Here is a 14,195-nt window from a genome sequence, read left to right as displayed (position 1 = left end):
CCTGAACTAAGGCATCATCTGTGCTACCACTGTATAGCTGAAACTGAGGCTAAAACAGATAAAGTGACTTGCTTAAGGTAACCCAGCATGTAAATTGGCAGAAGTAGGTCCCAAACTCTGATCTCTTTCCACTGGAGACCCTTAGTCTCATGCTTTGACCTCCCTTTTTCTACAGTTTAATGCTAAGTAGTGTTTTACACCACTGATAACCTTGTATTTTGCTTGTTGTTGTTCATCTGTTTGCTAATATTCTTTGAGTATTGTCAATGTGGACATATTTATTAGACTGCTCAACAGAGGATATGTTAAATAACAACATTGGTATTGCATCAACAAAATTTTGACAGTGGTAAACTCTATAAAATTACGCAGTTTCCTCAATGAAGAGTTTCAAGGAAAAAAAAAAGTGGAGGCAAGTACTTACAGATTAAAAGTGGCAAGAGATAGTTCAACCAAATACATTGTGTTTTGGAACTTGTCTGGGTCCTGATTTGAGCAAACCAACTGAAAAAAATTATGAGACAATCAGGGAAATTTGAACAGTGTATATTTAATTGTATTAAGGAATTATTGTTAACTTTAAGGTGTAATATGCAATTGTGGTTAAGTATCTAATATTTTAAGATATTTTTTAAAAATCTTTATCTTTTAGTGGTACATATTGAAAGAGATGAATTGATATGACCTTAGGGATTTCGTTCAAATCCCTGCTCCTCTGCAACAGATGAAGATGATTGGTCTTTAGTTGACAATTTCTGAAGCTGCGTTCTGAGTACCTGCTGGTTCATTATATTATTCTACCTACTTTTGAGTCTGACATTTTCTGCAAGGGAATGTATTGTTCAATGATGAACCCAAAGTAGATCACTACTTTGATTTTATTTTGCATAATGCTTTATATCAGGGAGGGCTCTGAAGGGGCCTGAAAGGGTCTTAGAAGTAGTGTGGTCTCCACATCCTCCTTTTCTTTGGGGCACAAAGCGGAGGTTGGGGTTGAGGGGGGTGAAGGAGTGGAAATTGTTCTCTCTTCCTCCTCCCTCCCACCTATCCCGCCCAAGATCCAGTTTCAAACTAGGCGCCCTCCGAAAGATTTCTAATGTTTCCTAAAATAAAGGCTGAAGTTTGTGGGGGAGAAGGGGTAGAAAGGGGAAAATGTCGGTTTACAGCTTTTTGATGCCTTGTTTATTCTGGTGTTGATTTTGCTCATTACTTTGTCGTCAAGGGGTAGAAAAACGTATACGTTTAATTCCCCGGCCCACGTGACAATGTTTTTGTTTTAGAGTAATTTTTACTGGACAGGAAATTCTCAGAGAGCTTACGTCACCGCCAACAGTTTACTGCAATTACCGTATTGACGCTACTTGTTTACAAAGCATGGAAACTTGAGCAGCCGCGCGAGGACAATTTTAGTTGATTTTAGAGTTCAGACTTAAATCATTATTTTTCTGTGACTTAACTTTTAAGCAGTGTTGACAATAGGGGCGTGAACAGAGCTAGTTTTTTTTTTTTTTTTTTTTGTAATCTCTATTGATATATTTCCCAGACTGAGTCTAGGGCGTAAAGCAGAAAACAAATCCACTTTCGTTTCTGAGGAACTTCCGGAAGCGTTTACTGCAATAGTGCGCCTGCGCAGTTGGTCTCCACCAAATTGCCCGCTTTCCTCCGTCCGGCTAGCAGGGGGCGCTGTGAGGTAATGGCTAGTCTTCTCCTCAGGGCTCTGGAACTTTGCGTAAAACGGTAGGAGGCGAAGCGGGCTGAGAGGCGTTCTATCCTCGACTGCCCTGGTTTCTATGATCCTTTGTCCTCCAGCGTCGCCCGGGCTGTGGGCCTGCGGGCCTGGTTGCTAGGTGGAAGCGGGGCGCGGCGGCGGCCGTGGCGGCTACCCGGGAGTTTAAAAAGCTGCTGCGCAGGCGGCAAAAGGTCCTCAGGCGGCGGACTCGCATCTCCCTGGAAACAGGCCGGGCCAGGTGGCCGAGCGGCTTTTGAGTCGGGGCCGGGTTGCGGGTGGACTAGCGGCCCGGGGCCGGGGAGCTGGGCGCGCTGCAGGCGGACCGCAGAGCGGGGTCTGGGTGTCGCGGGCCGCAGGCGGGTGGCGGGAGCCTCGGCGGGCGTCCAGCCGGGGGTCGCGGGCTGCCAGCCACTTACCCGGGCTCCTCTTCCTCCCAGCAGACCCCGCCTGCGGGCCGCCGATCGCGACCATGGTCTCCAAGTCCGACCAACTGCTCATCGTCGTGTCCATCCTAGAAGGTGAGTGGCCCGGGACTTGGCGTTTGCGACTGCTGCTTCCTGAATTTTAACAGAGTAGTATGGGACCGAGGCTTTGTTAACCTGAAAAACCCTGTCATCTTTGCTTGTGCCGTCCCCAGAGACTTCTTCAAAGTTGTACACAGTGAGGTCTGTTGGCTAGTTGATTTAAAAATCCCCCAAGGGAGTATGAGAACTATTAGGGATAGGTGATATTTAGCGTGACTAGCCGTAGACCCAGAGAATGTTGGAAAAACGATTTCCATCAGGCAGCACGTCGATGACATATATTATGAGCCGAAAGTGTCCCTGGAAAGCACGTTCTGTTCAGCAGTCTCCTGGTAGTACCATTGGTGAGAACTTTACTTTGACTCAAATACACGTTTCCTGCATTTTCAGAAGTGTTGCGGTGGCTATTCCCTTTACAGCTCTTGACGGGAGACGTACAGTTGTCGAGAGGGTCTATTACACATGCCTCGAAGTTTGGTTTGTTGAATGAGTGACATTTGTTTATTTGGAGACTCACTGAGTGTCAGGCACTGTGCTGGGAATGGAAGAGGAAAATAGTCCTGGTTCTAAAAGCTAAGGGAGTAGCATGGAGAACAATAAATAATTCATCATGGTGCGGAAGAGAGAATGACCACCTCTGTCTGGGGAAGCTGGGAAAGGTTTCCCAGAGGAAGCGACATTTATTTGGGTCCTAAAGGATGATTAGAAATTTGTCAGGCGAAAAAAAAAAGGAAGGAAGGGCATTCCAGGCAAAGGGAAGAGCCAGTGGTGTGTTTAAGGTATAGAAAAACAAGGCATGTTCTTTGATTGCTTGAATTCAGTGTGATTGGAGAGCAGGTTGCAGGAAAGTGGAGGGTATAGGAGTTGATAGGTAAATTGAGGATAGGTTTTGAATAACATGACGCGAAGAAGTCATCTTGAGTGGTGAGAGGAATGGCTGGGGACCCCTGCCCTGCTGTGGGAGGTATCTTGTGGAGGCCTGGCACCATTTGGGTGGTGAGAGGAAAGAAAACATTACAAACCCAAATTTTGAGTTTTGGAAGAGAAGACTGACCAGAAGCTTTAGTGTTGGGGCAGATTTAACTGTTTGGTTACTGACTGTTTAAAGACACAGGACTGAAATCCGATTGTAATTTGGTGACTATAAGCTTTTGGACTTGGAACTGTGCCCATGCTATGAGGTAACAGAAATGTAAAGCGCTCTCTGCCTTCAAGGTTGTAGGGTTCTGTCTCCTTGGGGAGATCAAATTAATGTGCGGGACATATGTTGGGATATAATATAAATAAAATAAAAATAAATGTTATGGGCTGTAAACGCAGGTTTTGGAGGTGGGAGAGGATGATGGCTGAAGTGCCTTGAATGGTAGGTAAGCTTTAAATAAGCGAGGATAGAAGAAAGTCATTCTGGGAGATTGGACAACCCAGGCCACTGTGGGATTGAGCATGGTGGGTGGAACAGTGAAGAGGTCAGCAAGGTGACCAGACCCAAGGAAGGTGAATATTCAGGAATATTGTGGTAAGAAATAAGCTTGTACAGATAGAGTGAATAGGCCTTGGAGGATCTTGAAAGCCAAGGAATTTAGATTTAACGTTCTAAAAAATAGGGAGCCAGCGTATATTCCTAAGTAGGAAAGAGTTTTTTTGCAAATGTACTTTAGTAGCAGCATGCAGGGAAGAGAACCTGGAGTCAGGAAGGTCAGTTAGGTGTTGCTACAAACATATCTAAAACTGGCCCACGGTCCTCCAAACTGTTCCTCCTCCTGTGTTTGTATTTTCATTCATTGTAACCATGCTGTTGCGTCAAGCCAAGACCCTGGGAGTCATCATCTTCCTGCATTCCCTCTCCACCCCCAACTTATAAATGGTCACTGAGTGTTGATTTTATTTTTAAAATAATAGTAGGTGCTTCATATAAACTTTTAAATGAATGAGTTTCCATTGTGGGTGTCTTGCTTTGGGGCCGTCATTATCCACCTAATCTACTGTAGTAATCTTCTCAGTAGTTTGTTTCATGAATGTTTTCTTTTTAGAAAACACTTAGTGTCCACCTTACTGTCTGGGGATAACCTTTCTGAAGTGCCAATCTAATTTTCTTAAAATCCTTCGGTGTGCCGAGGGGTAAGGTCTGTAGTTAAGAGTGGCGTACATGGCCCTTTATGGTAGACCTGTTGCCTATCTTTTCAGCCTCATCTCCCCTCCTGCCATATGTTCATGTGTTCCCAGTCCTTCAGCTACATTGAGCTGCTTGCAATTTCTTGACTACATTTCTAGAAATGCCCTTTATTCAAAATAAAATGATTGGGTTTGTACTGTGAGCAAACTTTGGGCTATTTACTGGATTCCAAGGACGAAAATGACAGGGTTTCTGTTCTCAAGGTATTCATTGTCTTTGGGACGAGGCAGGCACGTGTTTGTTCTATTGCTTATCTTCTATTTTCAAGCTTATTGGAGGTTGTAGTTAGGATAGTCAAAATACAGGGTTTTTTGACGTATATGAAATTCATTTGGGAAACTTAGTGATCTTTCAGAGCAGCTGAAAATGAGGTCCAGTGAGAGGCCTCCAATTAGTGCTAATTGGGAGAGCCATGCCATATGTGGTAAGACTCTTAATAGGGAGTTTCAAATGAGAACATTAGGTTGAAACTCAGAGGTTTGCAATCAAGCTCTTTCTGGCCAGCTTAGTTCCTTACTAAGTGGCCTGTAGCAGGGTGAGTAGCAGCAGGAATGTATTTACTTAACAGTGGTTAAAACTCCCCTAACTGAAATCCCGCTCACCGAAATCCCCTCACCAGACCTGTAAACATGTTGGCTGTAAGATTCTTAGTGCTTCTTTCTTAGTTTTTTAGCTTTCTGTTTTCAGTGTTTTAAGTTTGTCTCTTTCCACTAGACCATCAATTCCTCAAGAACAAGTACTCTGTTTTACTCTTTTTGCATCCCATTTTCTGGCGTAATACCCGACTTTGAATATGCCTTCAACAAACAGTAAAGGAATGAGGTCAGATGAACAGTAATGTGTAGATAGAATATTTTAATATTTCTTGATAATATACAACTTTGTTCTTGAAAATAACATGAATGAATAAATGTGTTTATTTTCCTTTGGCTAATCTAAAATTAAGATGCAGGTAAATTTGTTTTTGCTAATTTATTTCTCAACTCTGCAGATGATTTAACTGTTCTATATTAAGTACTGGTATCGTAATATCTAAAATTGGTGTAATCACATTTTTAACTCTTTAATTCTAAATGTTATTAAGATCATTGCTGCTCACAGTGTGAACCAAGGACAACACCATGGACATCTCCTGGGATCTTGTTAGAAATGCAGACTCTCTGGCCCACCCCAGACCTACTGAACCAGAATCTACATTTTAACAGGGTTCCTGGATAATTCATTGCACATTAGTGTTAGAGAAGCACTAATTTATTAATTATAGCTTTCAATTTGATAAATGTTTTTTGTGAATCATGAATTTGAGTGTATCTGTGAGTATGTGCTAGTGAGGTAGTTTATGGACTATACAAGTCAACCACTATTAACATGTCAGTTTTTAAAACACATGCTAAATGATCATATTTGATTTTTGTACACTTGTGGTTAACCTGTACAGTCTTTTTTTCTAGGTCGCCATTTCCCCAAACGTCCAAAACATATGCTTGTAGTAGAAGCAAAGTTTGATGGAGAACAGTTGGCTACTGATCCTGTGGACCATACGGACCAGCCAGAATTTGCTACTGAGTTAGCCTGGGAAATTGACAGGAAAGCACTTCATCAGCACAGGTGACTGTTATTTTCAATTTGTTTGGCTCTTTTTCAGTCTGTTATAAATAAATATATATATATCTCTAAGTAGATAATAGTAATATTTGTTGAGTGGTTTTTTTTTTTTTTTTTTTTTTTTTACCAGGGAAGCCCCTGTTGAGTGGTTTTTTTAATGTGTCAGGAAATTTGTAAGTACTTTGCAACAGTAATTCATTTAAACATCAGATTAACCCTATGAAGTAGGTATTATTTCCCCCGTATTACAGATGAGAAAACGGAGGCCTAAGAGGTTTAGTAAGTTGCCTTAAGTCAGTCAGCTGGACAGTGGTAGAGCCCAGTAGCCAATTCAACTCCAGAGCTAAGCTTTTAACCACTACACTTAGCTTAGCTTGCTTTTTTTCTTTCTTTTTTTTTTTACTAATGTCTGAGAGAATAAATATTCTAGAAGTGCCATCATGATGCCTACCCACTATTAAATGTGGGTTGGAATTCACTGTAATTTTTATTAATAAATTTATTGTATATTTTACCTGGCTTACCAAGGATATATAGATATATATATATGTAGTAATTATATAAGGTATTCTTTCTAATTTTACACTTGATTTTAGACCTTTAAATACTTTATTGGTATATAAAACATATTTAAAGTTATAGCTTCTTATTATTTCATGAACTGTGACGACCAGAGCAGGCAAGAACACTAATACTTTTATTTTAAAAAGAATTGAAAATATGTTTCCTCTGGGGAACATAGAATCTCTTTAATATTTGTTCTTTCTTAGTACTAAATGAAATAAAAGTACCAAGTTAAAAAAATGAAAGCAAGGAGAAATTTAATTTCTTCTATTGTAAGATTAGTCCATGGATTTATTTGAAAGGGTATTAAATTCCTAGAGGATATTAGAATTTTGTATTTCATCTCAGTGACTTCTGGAATATCTGCTCAGAGACTTGATATATTAGTGCCTGCCTCGGTGGTTGTGTATCTAATTGTGTTAGTGCAAAGTGGTACCACTCTGTATTTTGTAGACTGAGAAAATAACACATAAATACAGAAATGATGATTTTGTGCCAAGTGCAGGTTTCATAGTCATTCCATTAGATGACAGTGATGGCAAAATCCAATCAGCTTACTATGAGTGAGCCAGTATAGGGGTTCCAGACTCAAAAGAAGCCATGTTATACCAGTGAAGGTCATGCTTATATGACCGTATCATGTAGTACATTGAATTGTTGTTAACTTAATTTTAATAATTTGTGATATTATGGCGTTTGATTCTTAAGTTTATTTCGTTTTTTAAGGAACAAAAAGAGCTATAAGCATATATGCATGTGTATTTGAAGCTTTATGTGTGTGTGACAGTCTAAGAAAGACAATTTAAAATCAATCTTGAGAAGTCATGGTAATTTTTGACTTTAAAAGTGTTTTGTATGTTACAGAAGCTTGAAAACATTGATCTAGATGTTAGCTTCTTTGATGAGAGAGACTAAAATTTTTGACGTTTTGTATATTACTTTAGTTGGTGTATAGATAAGTAGACATAATTAATAGTTCATGCCAGTTGAAGAGTTTTTCAGAAAGTATAGAATAGATATAGGTTAGGTTATCCAACAAAATTATAATTGTCTTGATAGTAGTAGGCTGCTTTTTCAAAGCTAATAGAAAGTTCAGTATTAAGCAAAAGTGATTTTATTTATCACATAAATTGTTATGTTGCAGGCTACAGCGTACTCCTATCAAACTCCATTGTTTTGCCTTGGATCCTTTATCTTCAGCCAGGGAAACTATAGGTTACATTGTTCTAGACCTAAGAACTGCTCAAGAAACAAAGCAGGTACTGACCTTTTGATGTTTTGTTACTGATTATGTAAACAGTTGGTTATATTCAATAGATAACAGATAGATGGAAAGGACATGGAATATTGGACCCAATAGATAATGGGCTTGAGCCAATATGGTAGTTCTTAGTTCTTATGATGAATTTGATTTAGAAAATCCTGATTTGGTCATTCTTTTGGCCTAGAACCATCTTTCTCAAAGAAACTTCTCTCTGAGTTCAAATCTGTGTTCAAGTTGCTATTACCTTTAACACGTTCAGCTCCTGCACTTCACCTTCAAAGGTGTGCCTCTTTTAGAGTTCCTTGCTTCAGTGGATGGTCACCACCCTCCTACCAGTTAGGAAAGCTAGAAATACAGAAGTCTTCATTGACACGTCCCTTTGCTGGCCTCCTTGGCCACCCTTTGCAGTTGGTTTTCCCTCCTGATCCATCTGCTATTCTGCATTTTCACACTGCCATCTCAACTTAAGCCACTATCTGTCCTTCTTACCTTGGCTGTCTTTTTTTTTTTTTTTTTTAAACATCTTTATTGGAGTATAACTGTTTTACAATGGTGTGTTAGTTTCTGCTTTACCACAAAGTGAATCAGTTATACATATACGTATGTTCCCATATCTCTTCCCTCCCGTCTCCCTCCCTCCCTCCCACCCTCCCTATCCCACCCCTCTAGGTGGTGGTTGGCTGTCTTAATAGTAGCCTTCTAACTGGTTTCCCTGCTTCCCACTCCTTGTGTTCCTTATGTAGTAGTTAGAGGAAGGGAATTTCTTGAAAAACACTTGTTGTGTAAATAGTACTCCCACCACAGGAAGGAAGAACAGCTCAGGGTCTTGATTCCTGTGCTTTTTGTTACTGAAAATGCTTCTTATGTCTTTTAAAATATCTTACAACCTTTTTTGTATGTTATTGACTTTAGAAATTCTAACTTTCAGTTTTTCCTAATGACTTTTTTGGTCCAACTTTCTTAAGAAAATAAAGTAAAAAAAAATTCTTTTATTTTAAAGTCCTCAATTGATTTGAATTTTAAATTAGGATTCTGTGAAGAAAAATTTACCTGTTACTAACATTTTTGGTACTGATAGCAATGATAGAGGCATACCTTGTTTTATTGCAGTTCACTTTATTGTGCTTCACAGATACTTTTATTTTTATTTTTTTTTTTAAACCAATTGAAGGTTTGTGGCAACCCTATGTCAAGCAAATCTGTTGGGGCTGTTTTCCAGCAGCATTTGCTCACATTTTGGTAATTCTTGTAATGTTTCAAACATTTTCATTATTATATTTGTTACAGTGATCTGTGATCAGTGATCTCTGATGTTACTATTGTAAAAAGATTATGACTCACTGAAGGCTCAGATGATGATTAGCATTTTTAGCAATAAAGTACTTTTTAAATAAGGTATGTACATTTTTTTTAGGCATAATGCTACTGTACACTTAATAGACTACAGGATAGTGTAAACATAACTTTTGTATGCATCAGGAAACCAAAAAATTTGTGTGACTCACTTTGTTGCAGTAACTTTATTGTGGTGGTCTGGAACTGAACTTACAATATCTCCAAGGGTATGTGTGTATTTGCAAATGAGCCAGTCAACCTGGCCCAAATTTGGAATTATTCAAAAGAAACTGAACTGCTTTAAAAGAGGACTTGTTTCTCCTCCATCCTTAGGTACTCATCACCTCTCTGCCCCCAAGTCCTGAAAAAGGTTTTCCTTCTTTAAGCTTAGACCCTGAATACTTCTGCAGTTGCTTTGGTTAAAGAGAAGGTAAATCCTTTTAGGAGGAGGATATCTGAGCTGAGGTTATGCCTCTAAATGCTTTTGGTGCTCCTTTTCCCCTTGTCTAGTCCTTTAGGGCAGTTTATCATCGTATTGGTGAACAAAGTTAAGGGGAAATTTTTTAAAATTATGTTAGTTTTGGGAAAACCAAATATTGTCTTGTTTAATGTCTTCTGTTTGCCAGCAGAAGAAATATTTGAAGTTGGATAGTAGAATATTTGAATTTCAAGATAAATTGATTCTCTATAAATAAACACAAACAGAAGAGCCTAGATTTATTTTTCTGAGTTAATAACAAAAATATATCATAAATCCTGTGAACAGCTAAAAATCTTTTTTTCCAGGCTTATACTTAAAATTAGAAAATATCTGTCATAAGAAATACAGCAACAAACTGAGTTTTTGCCTTTAAAAAAACTTGGTTGTGGATTTTTTTTAAATACCTGTGGGCTGGTTCACTCTGTTTTACTTACAAACATAATTTGAATATAAAGCTGCAGTTTTTGCTTTTGATCACTATAAGCACCAGTTCCTATGCCTTTATATTACAGTGGTCAGAGTAAGAATGCTGTTTACATGTATTGAAATGGTGCCCCTTCACTAATGATACACGTGGTCTTGGGCCATGAGATTTTGATTTCGGTATTAGAATTCTTGAGGTTACCTTGTGGTTTGGGGGAGGAGGTGGCTATTCAGGTAATTTAAGATACCTCATTCTGTGAGAAACCCTTTCTACCCTTTCTATTTCAGTATCAGTCAAATACATGGTTCATAACCCAGAACTCTACCATTAGACCTTACTTCAGTATTTTGTTAGTATTTTTATTAACACTAAGCTTTTATTTTTCTGATTTGATATAAACAGAACAAAGCAGAAATGTGGCAGGCAGAAAACATATAACAGAAAGAGTGAAAAATTAGGGGTTAGGAAGTGGAAAATTGATCGTCTGTTGTTGTTGTTATAAGGGATGAAGTGAGATTAAGGATATGAGTGAAGATAGAAAGAAATACACGTACTGGGTTTCCTCCTCTTTAATATATTATTACCTGTTGAAGCATAGGAGTAGAAACAAGGAAGGCAATCTAAACTTAATTTTTTCACGAGGAAATTCAGTTAGTTTCCTAAGCAGGATTAATTTCTTTTGAGGAAGATGTGGGGAAAGACATACTTTAAAAGAGGAGAAAGTACTGAGAAAGTACAGGAAATATATTTAGAACCTTATAAAACATTTCCCACTACTGTATATTTACTATTAACAATTAAGGAGTTTTGCTTTTGTTTTGTTCTGTTGTTACTCTCTAGGCACCAAAATGGTACCAGTTGCTGAGTAATAAATACACCAAGTTCAAGTCTGAGATACAGATAAGCATTGCTTTGGAAACAGATACAAAGGCACCAGTGGATAGTTTTAAAGCAAAGGGAGCCCCTCCTCGAGATGGAAGAGGTTTGTGCATCATCTCTAAGGTTATTCTCTGAGAAGTATTATATCTGTGTACTAGAACTTGAGGAAGGGAAGGGAGGAGGTATTATAGGAAGATAAACACAGGAGTGTAAACTGATCTTACTCTAGAGCAGCAGACAAATGTTGGGACATTGTTACACATGAACACTTGTTGCTCTTATCTCTTGTTTACAAAAATTAGAAATAGGGAAAGATTGTCTTTATTTTATATGTATAACAGAACAAAGCAGAATTTTATATTGTTTATAAAAATTGCTATTTAGGAAAATTTTCTTCCTAGGGTAAGTGCAGGACAGCCAAAAATGCTTATGCTGGTCCCTGTTAACTCAGCTGTAGTTTAAGAAAACCTTCATTTTTTTTTTCCCTTTATTTTTTAATTAATAAATCTTTTTTTTAGAGCATTTTTAGGTTCACAGCAAAATTGAGTGGGAAGTATTAAGTGTTCCCAGATACCCACATACACACACAGCCCTCCCCACCACTATCAACATCTCCCACCAGAGCGGTACATTTGTTAAAATCGATGAACCCACATTGACACATCATTATCACCCAGTATCCATAATTAATATTAGGGTTTGTTCTTGGTATTGTACATTGTATAGGTTTTGATAAATGTGTAATGACACATATCCATGATTGGAGTATCCTACAGAATAGTTTCACTGCCCTGAAGATCCTCTGTGTTCTGCTTGTTCATCCCTCCCACCCCTCTAACCCTTGGCAACTACTGATCTTTTTACTATCTCCATAGTTTTGCCTTTTTCAGAATGTTGTATTGTTGGAATCATGTAGCATGGAGCCTTTTCAGATTGGATTTTTTCACTTAGTAATATGCATTTAAGTTTCTTCCATGTCTTTTTGTGGCATGATAGGTCATTTCTTTTTAGAGCTGAATAATATTCCATTGTTTGGATGTACCACTGTTTATTTAAACACTCAGCTACTGAAGGATATCTTGGTTGCTTCCAAGTTGGGGCAGTTAGGAATAAAGCTGTTACAGACATCTCTGCAGGCTTTTGAACAGACCTGAGTTTTCAGTTCATTTGGGTAAATACCAAGGAGCGTGATTACTGGATCCTATGGTAAAAGCATGCCTAGTTTTATAAGAAACTGCCGAACTGTAAGAGTATATGGTAAGAATATATTTAATTTTGTAAAAAACCAACGAACTGTCTTCCAAAGTGACTGTACCATTTTGCATTCCCACCAGCAATGAATAAGAGTTCTTGTTGCTCCATGTCTTTGTCGCTCCACGTCCTTGTCAGCATTTGGTGTTGTCACTGTTTTGGATTTTGTTCATTCTAATAGATGTGTAGTGGTGTCTCATTGTTTTAATTTGCGATTCTCTAGTAATAAATGATGTTAACATCTTTTCAGTATATCTTCTTAAGTGAGGTGTCTGTTCAGGTCTTTTGCCCATTTTTTAATTGGTTGTGTGTTTTGTTTTGTTGCATTTTAAGAGTTCTTTTTATATTTTGGATAACAGTCCTTTTTCAGATGTCTCTTTTGCAAATACTTTTTCCAGTCTGTGACTTGTCTTCTCGTTCTTTTGACATTGTCTTTAGTAGCAGAAGTTTTTAAATTTTAATGAAATCCACCTCATCAGTTCTTTCATGCATTGTACCTACAGTGTTAGATCTAAAAGGTCATTATCATACCCAAGGTCATCCAGGTTTTTCCTATATTGTCTTTTTAGGATTTAATAAAGTTTTGTGCTTTACACTTTGGTCTATGATCCATTTTGAGTTCATTTTTGTGAAGGTTTTAAGGTCTGTGTCTGTATTCATTTTTTTACACGAATATGTCCAGTTGTTCCAGCACCACTTTTTGAAAGAGTATCTTTGCTCCATTGTATTTCCTTTGCTACTTTGTCAAAGATCAGTTGACTGTATTTATGTTGGTCTATTTCTAGTCTCTCTATTCTATTTCATTGATTTGTGTCTGTTTCACCAGTACCACACTGTCTTGATTACTATAGCTTTATACTAAGTCTCGAGGTTGAGTAGTATCAGTCTTCCGACTCTGTTGTTCTTCAATGTTGAGTTGCCTGTTCTGGGTCTTTTGCTTCTCCATGTAAACTTTGGAATCGTTTTGTCCATGTCCACAAAATAATTTGCTGGGATTTTGATTGGGATTGCATTGGTTGTGTAGATCAAGTTGGGAAGGACTGACATCCTGACAGTATTGAATTGTCCTATTAGCATAGAATATCTCTCCATTTATTTAGTTCTTCTTTGATTTTATTTATCACAGTTTTATAGCTTACCTCATATAGATCTTCTGCATGCTTTGTTAGATTTATTCCTAAGTATTTAATTGTTTTGGGTGCTAATGTAAATGATATTTTATTTTCTTTTTTGATGGTACATTTTTAAGAAATTTTTATCTTATATTGGAGTATATTTCATTCACAATGTTTTATTTTCAGGTATAGAGCAAAGTGATTCAGTTATACATATACATATATCTGTTCTGTTTCAAATTCTTTTCCCACTTAGGTTATTACAGAATATTGAGTAGAGTTCCCTGCGCTATACAGTAGGTCCTTGTTGGTTATCTATTTTAAATATAGTAACGTGTATATGTCAGTCCCAAACTCCCAATTTATCCCTCCTCCCCACCTTTCCCCTTTGGGAACCATGAGTCTCTTCTCTAAGTTTGTAAGTCTCTGTTTTGTAAATAAGTTTATTTGTATCATATTTTTAAAATTTCTACATATAAATGGTATCATATATTAGTCTTTCTCTGTCTGACTTACTTCACTTAGTATGATAATCTCCATCTATATTGCTGCAAATGGCATTATATCATTCTTTTTAATGACTAATATTCCATTGTATACATGTACCACATCTTTTTTATCCATTCATCTGTGGATGGACATTTAGGTTGCTTCCATGTCCTGGCTATTGTAAATAGTGCTGCAGTGAACATTGGGGTATGTCCGTCTTTTCAAGTTATGGTTTTCTCCAGATATATGCCCAGGAGTGGGATTGCTGGATCATATGGTTGCTCTATTTTTACTCCATTGGTTTATTTTTGTGTTTTTTTGTTTTGTTTTGTTTTTTTCTTTGCAGTACGCGGGCCTCTCAC

At 37.8% G+C, this 14,195-nt stretch overlaps 1 protein-coding gene across 8 annotated transcripts in view; it reads left to right on the top strand.

The window, feature by feature from the left end:
* The first annotated feature begins 1,556 nt into the window (after nt 1-1,556).
* The window catches only part of CEP120 (centrosomal protein 120), a 79,262-nt gene continuing 66,623 nt past the window's right edge, over nt 1,557-14,195 (top strand). For 2 of the 8 annotated variants that reach the window (XM_028493165.2, XM_007108484.4), the window contains exons 1-5: nt 1,780-1,967; nt 2,170-2,247; nt 5,878-6,034; nt 7,740-7,854; nt 10,940-11,081. In XM_028493165.2, coding sequence (XP_028348966.1) covers nt 2,199-2,247; nt 5,878-6,034; nt 7,740-7,854; nt 10,940-11,081 — 463 coding nt within the window. In that variant the 5' untranslated portion in view covers nt 1,780-1,967; nt 2,170-2,198. Of the gene's footprint in view, nt 1,691-1,779; nt 1,968-2,166; nt 2,248-5,877; nt 6,035-7,739; nt 7,855-10,939; nt 11,082-14,195 lie in introns of those variants that run through there. The other 6 variants (XM_007108488.4, XM_007108487.4, XM_007108486.4 and 3 more) reach the window with 6 other exon arrangements.

Source organism: Physeter macrocephalus, chromosome 8 (assembly GCF_002837175.3).
Source record: "Physeter macrocephalus isolate SW-GA chromosome 8, ASM283717v5, whole genome shotgun sequence".
Classification (NCBI taxonomy): domain Eukaryota; kingdom Metazoa; phylum Chordata; class Mammalia; order Artiodactyla; family Physeteridae; genus Physeter; species Physeter macrocephalus.
The sequence above is the reverse complement of the archived record's forward strand: the minus strand, read 5'-3'. Positions and strand labels throughout refer to the sequence as shown.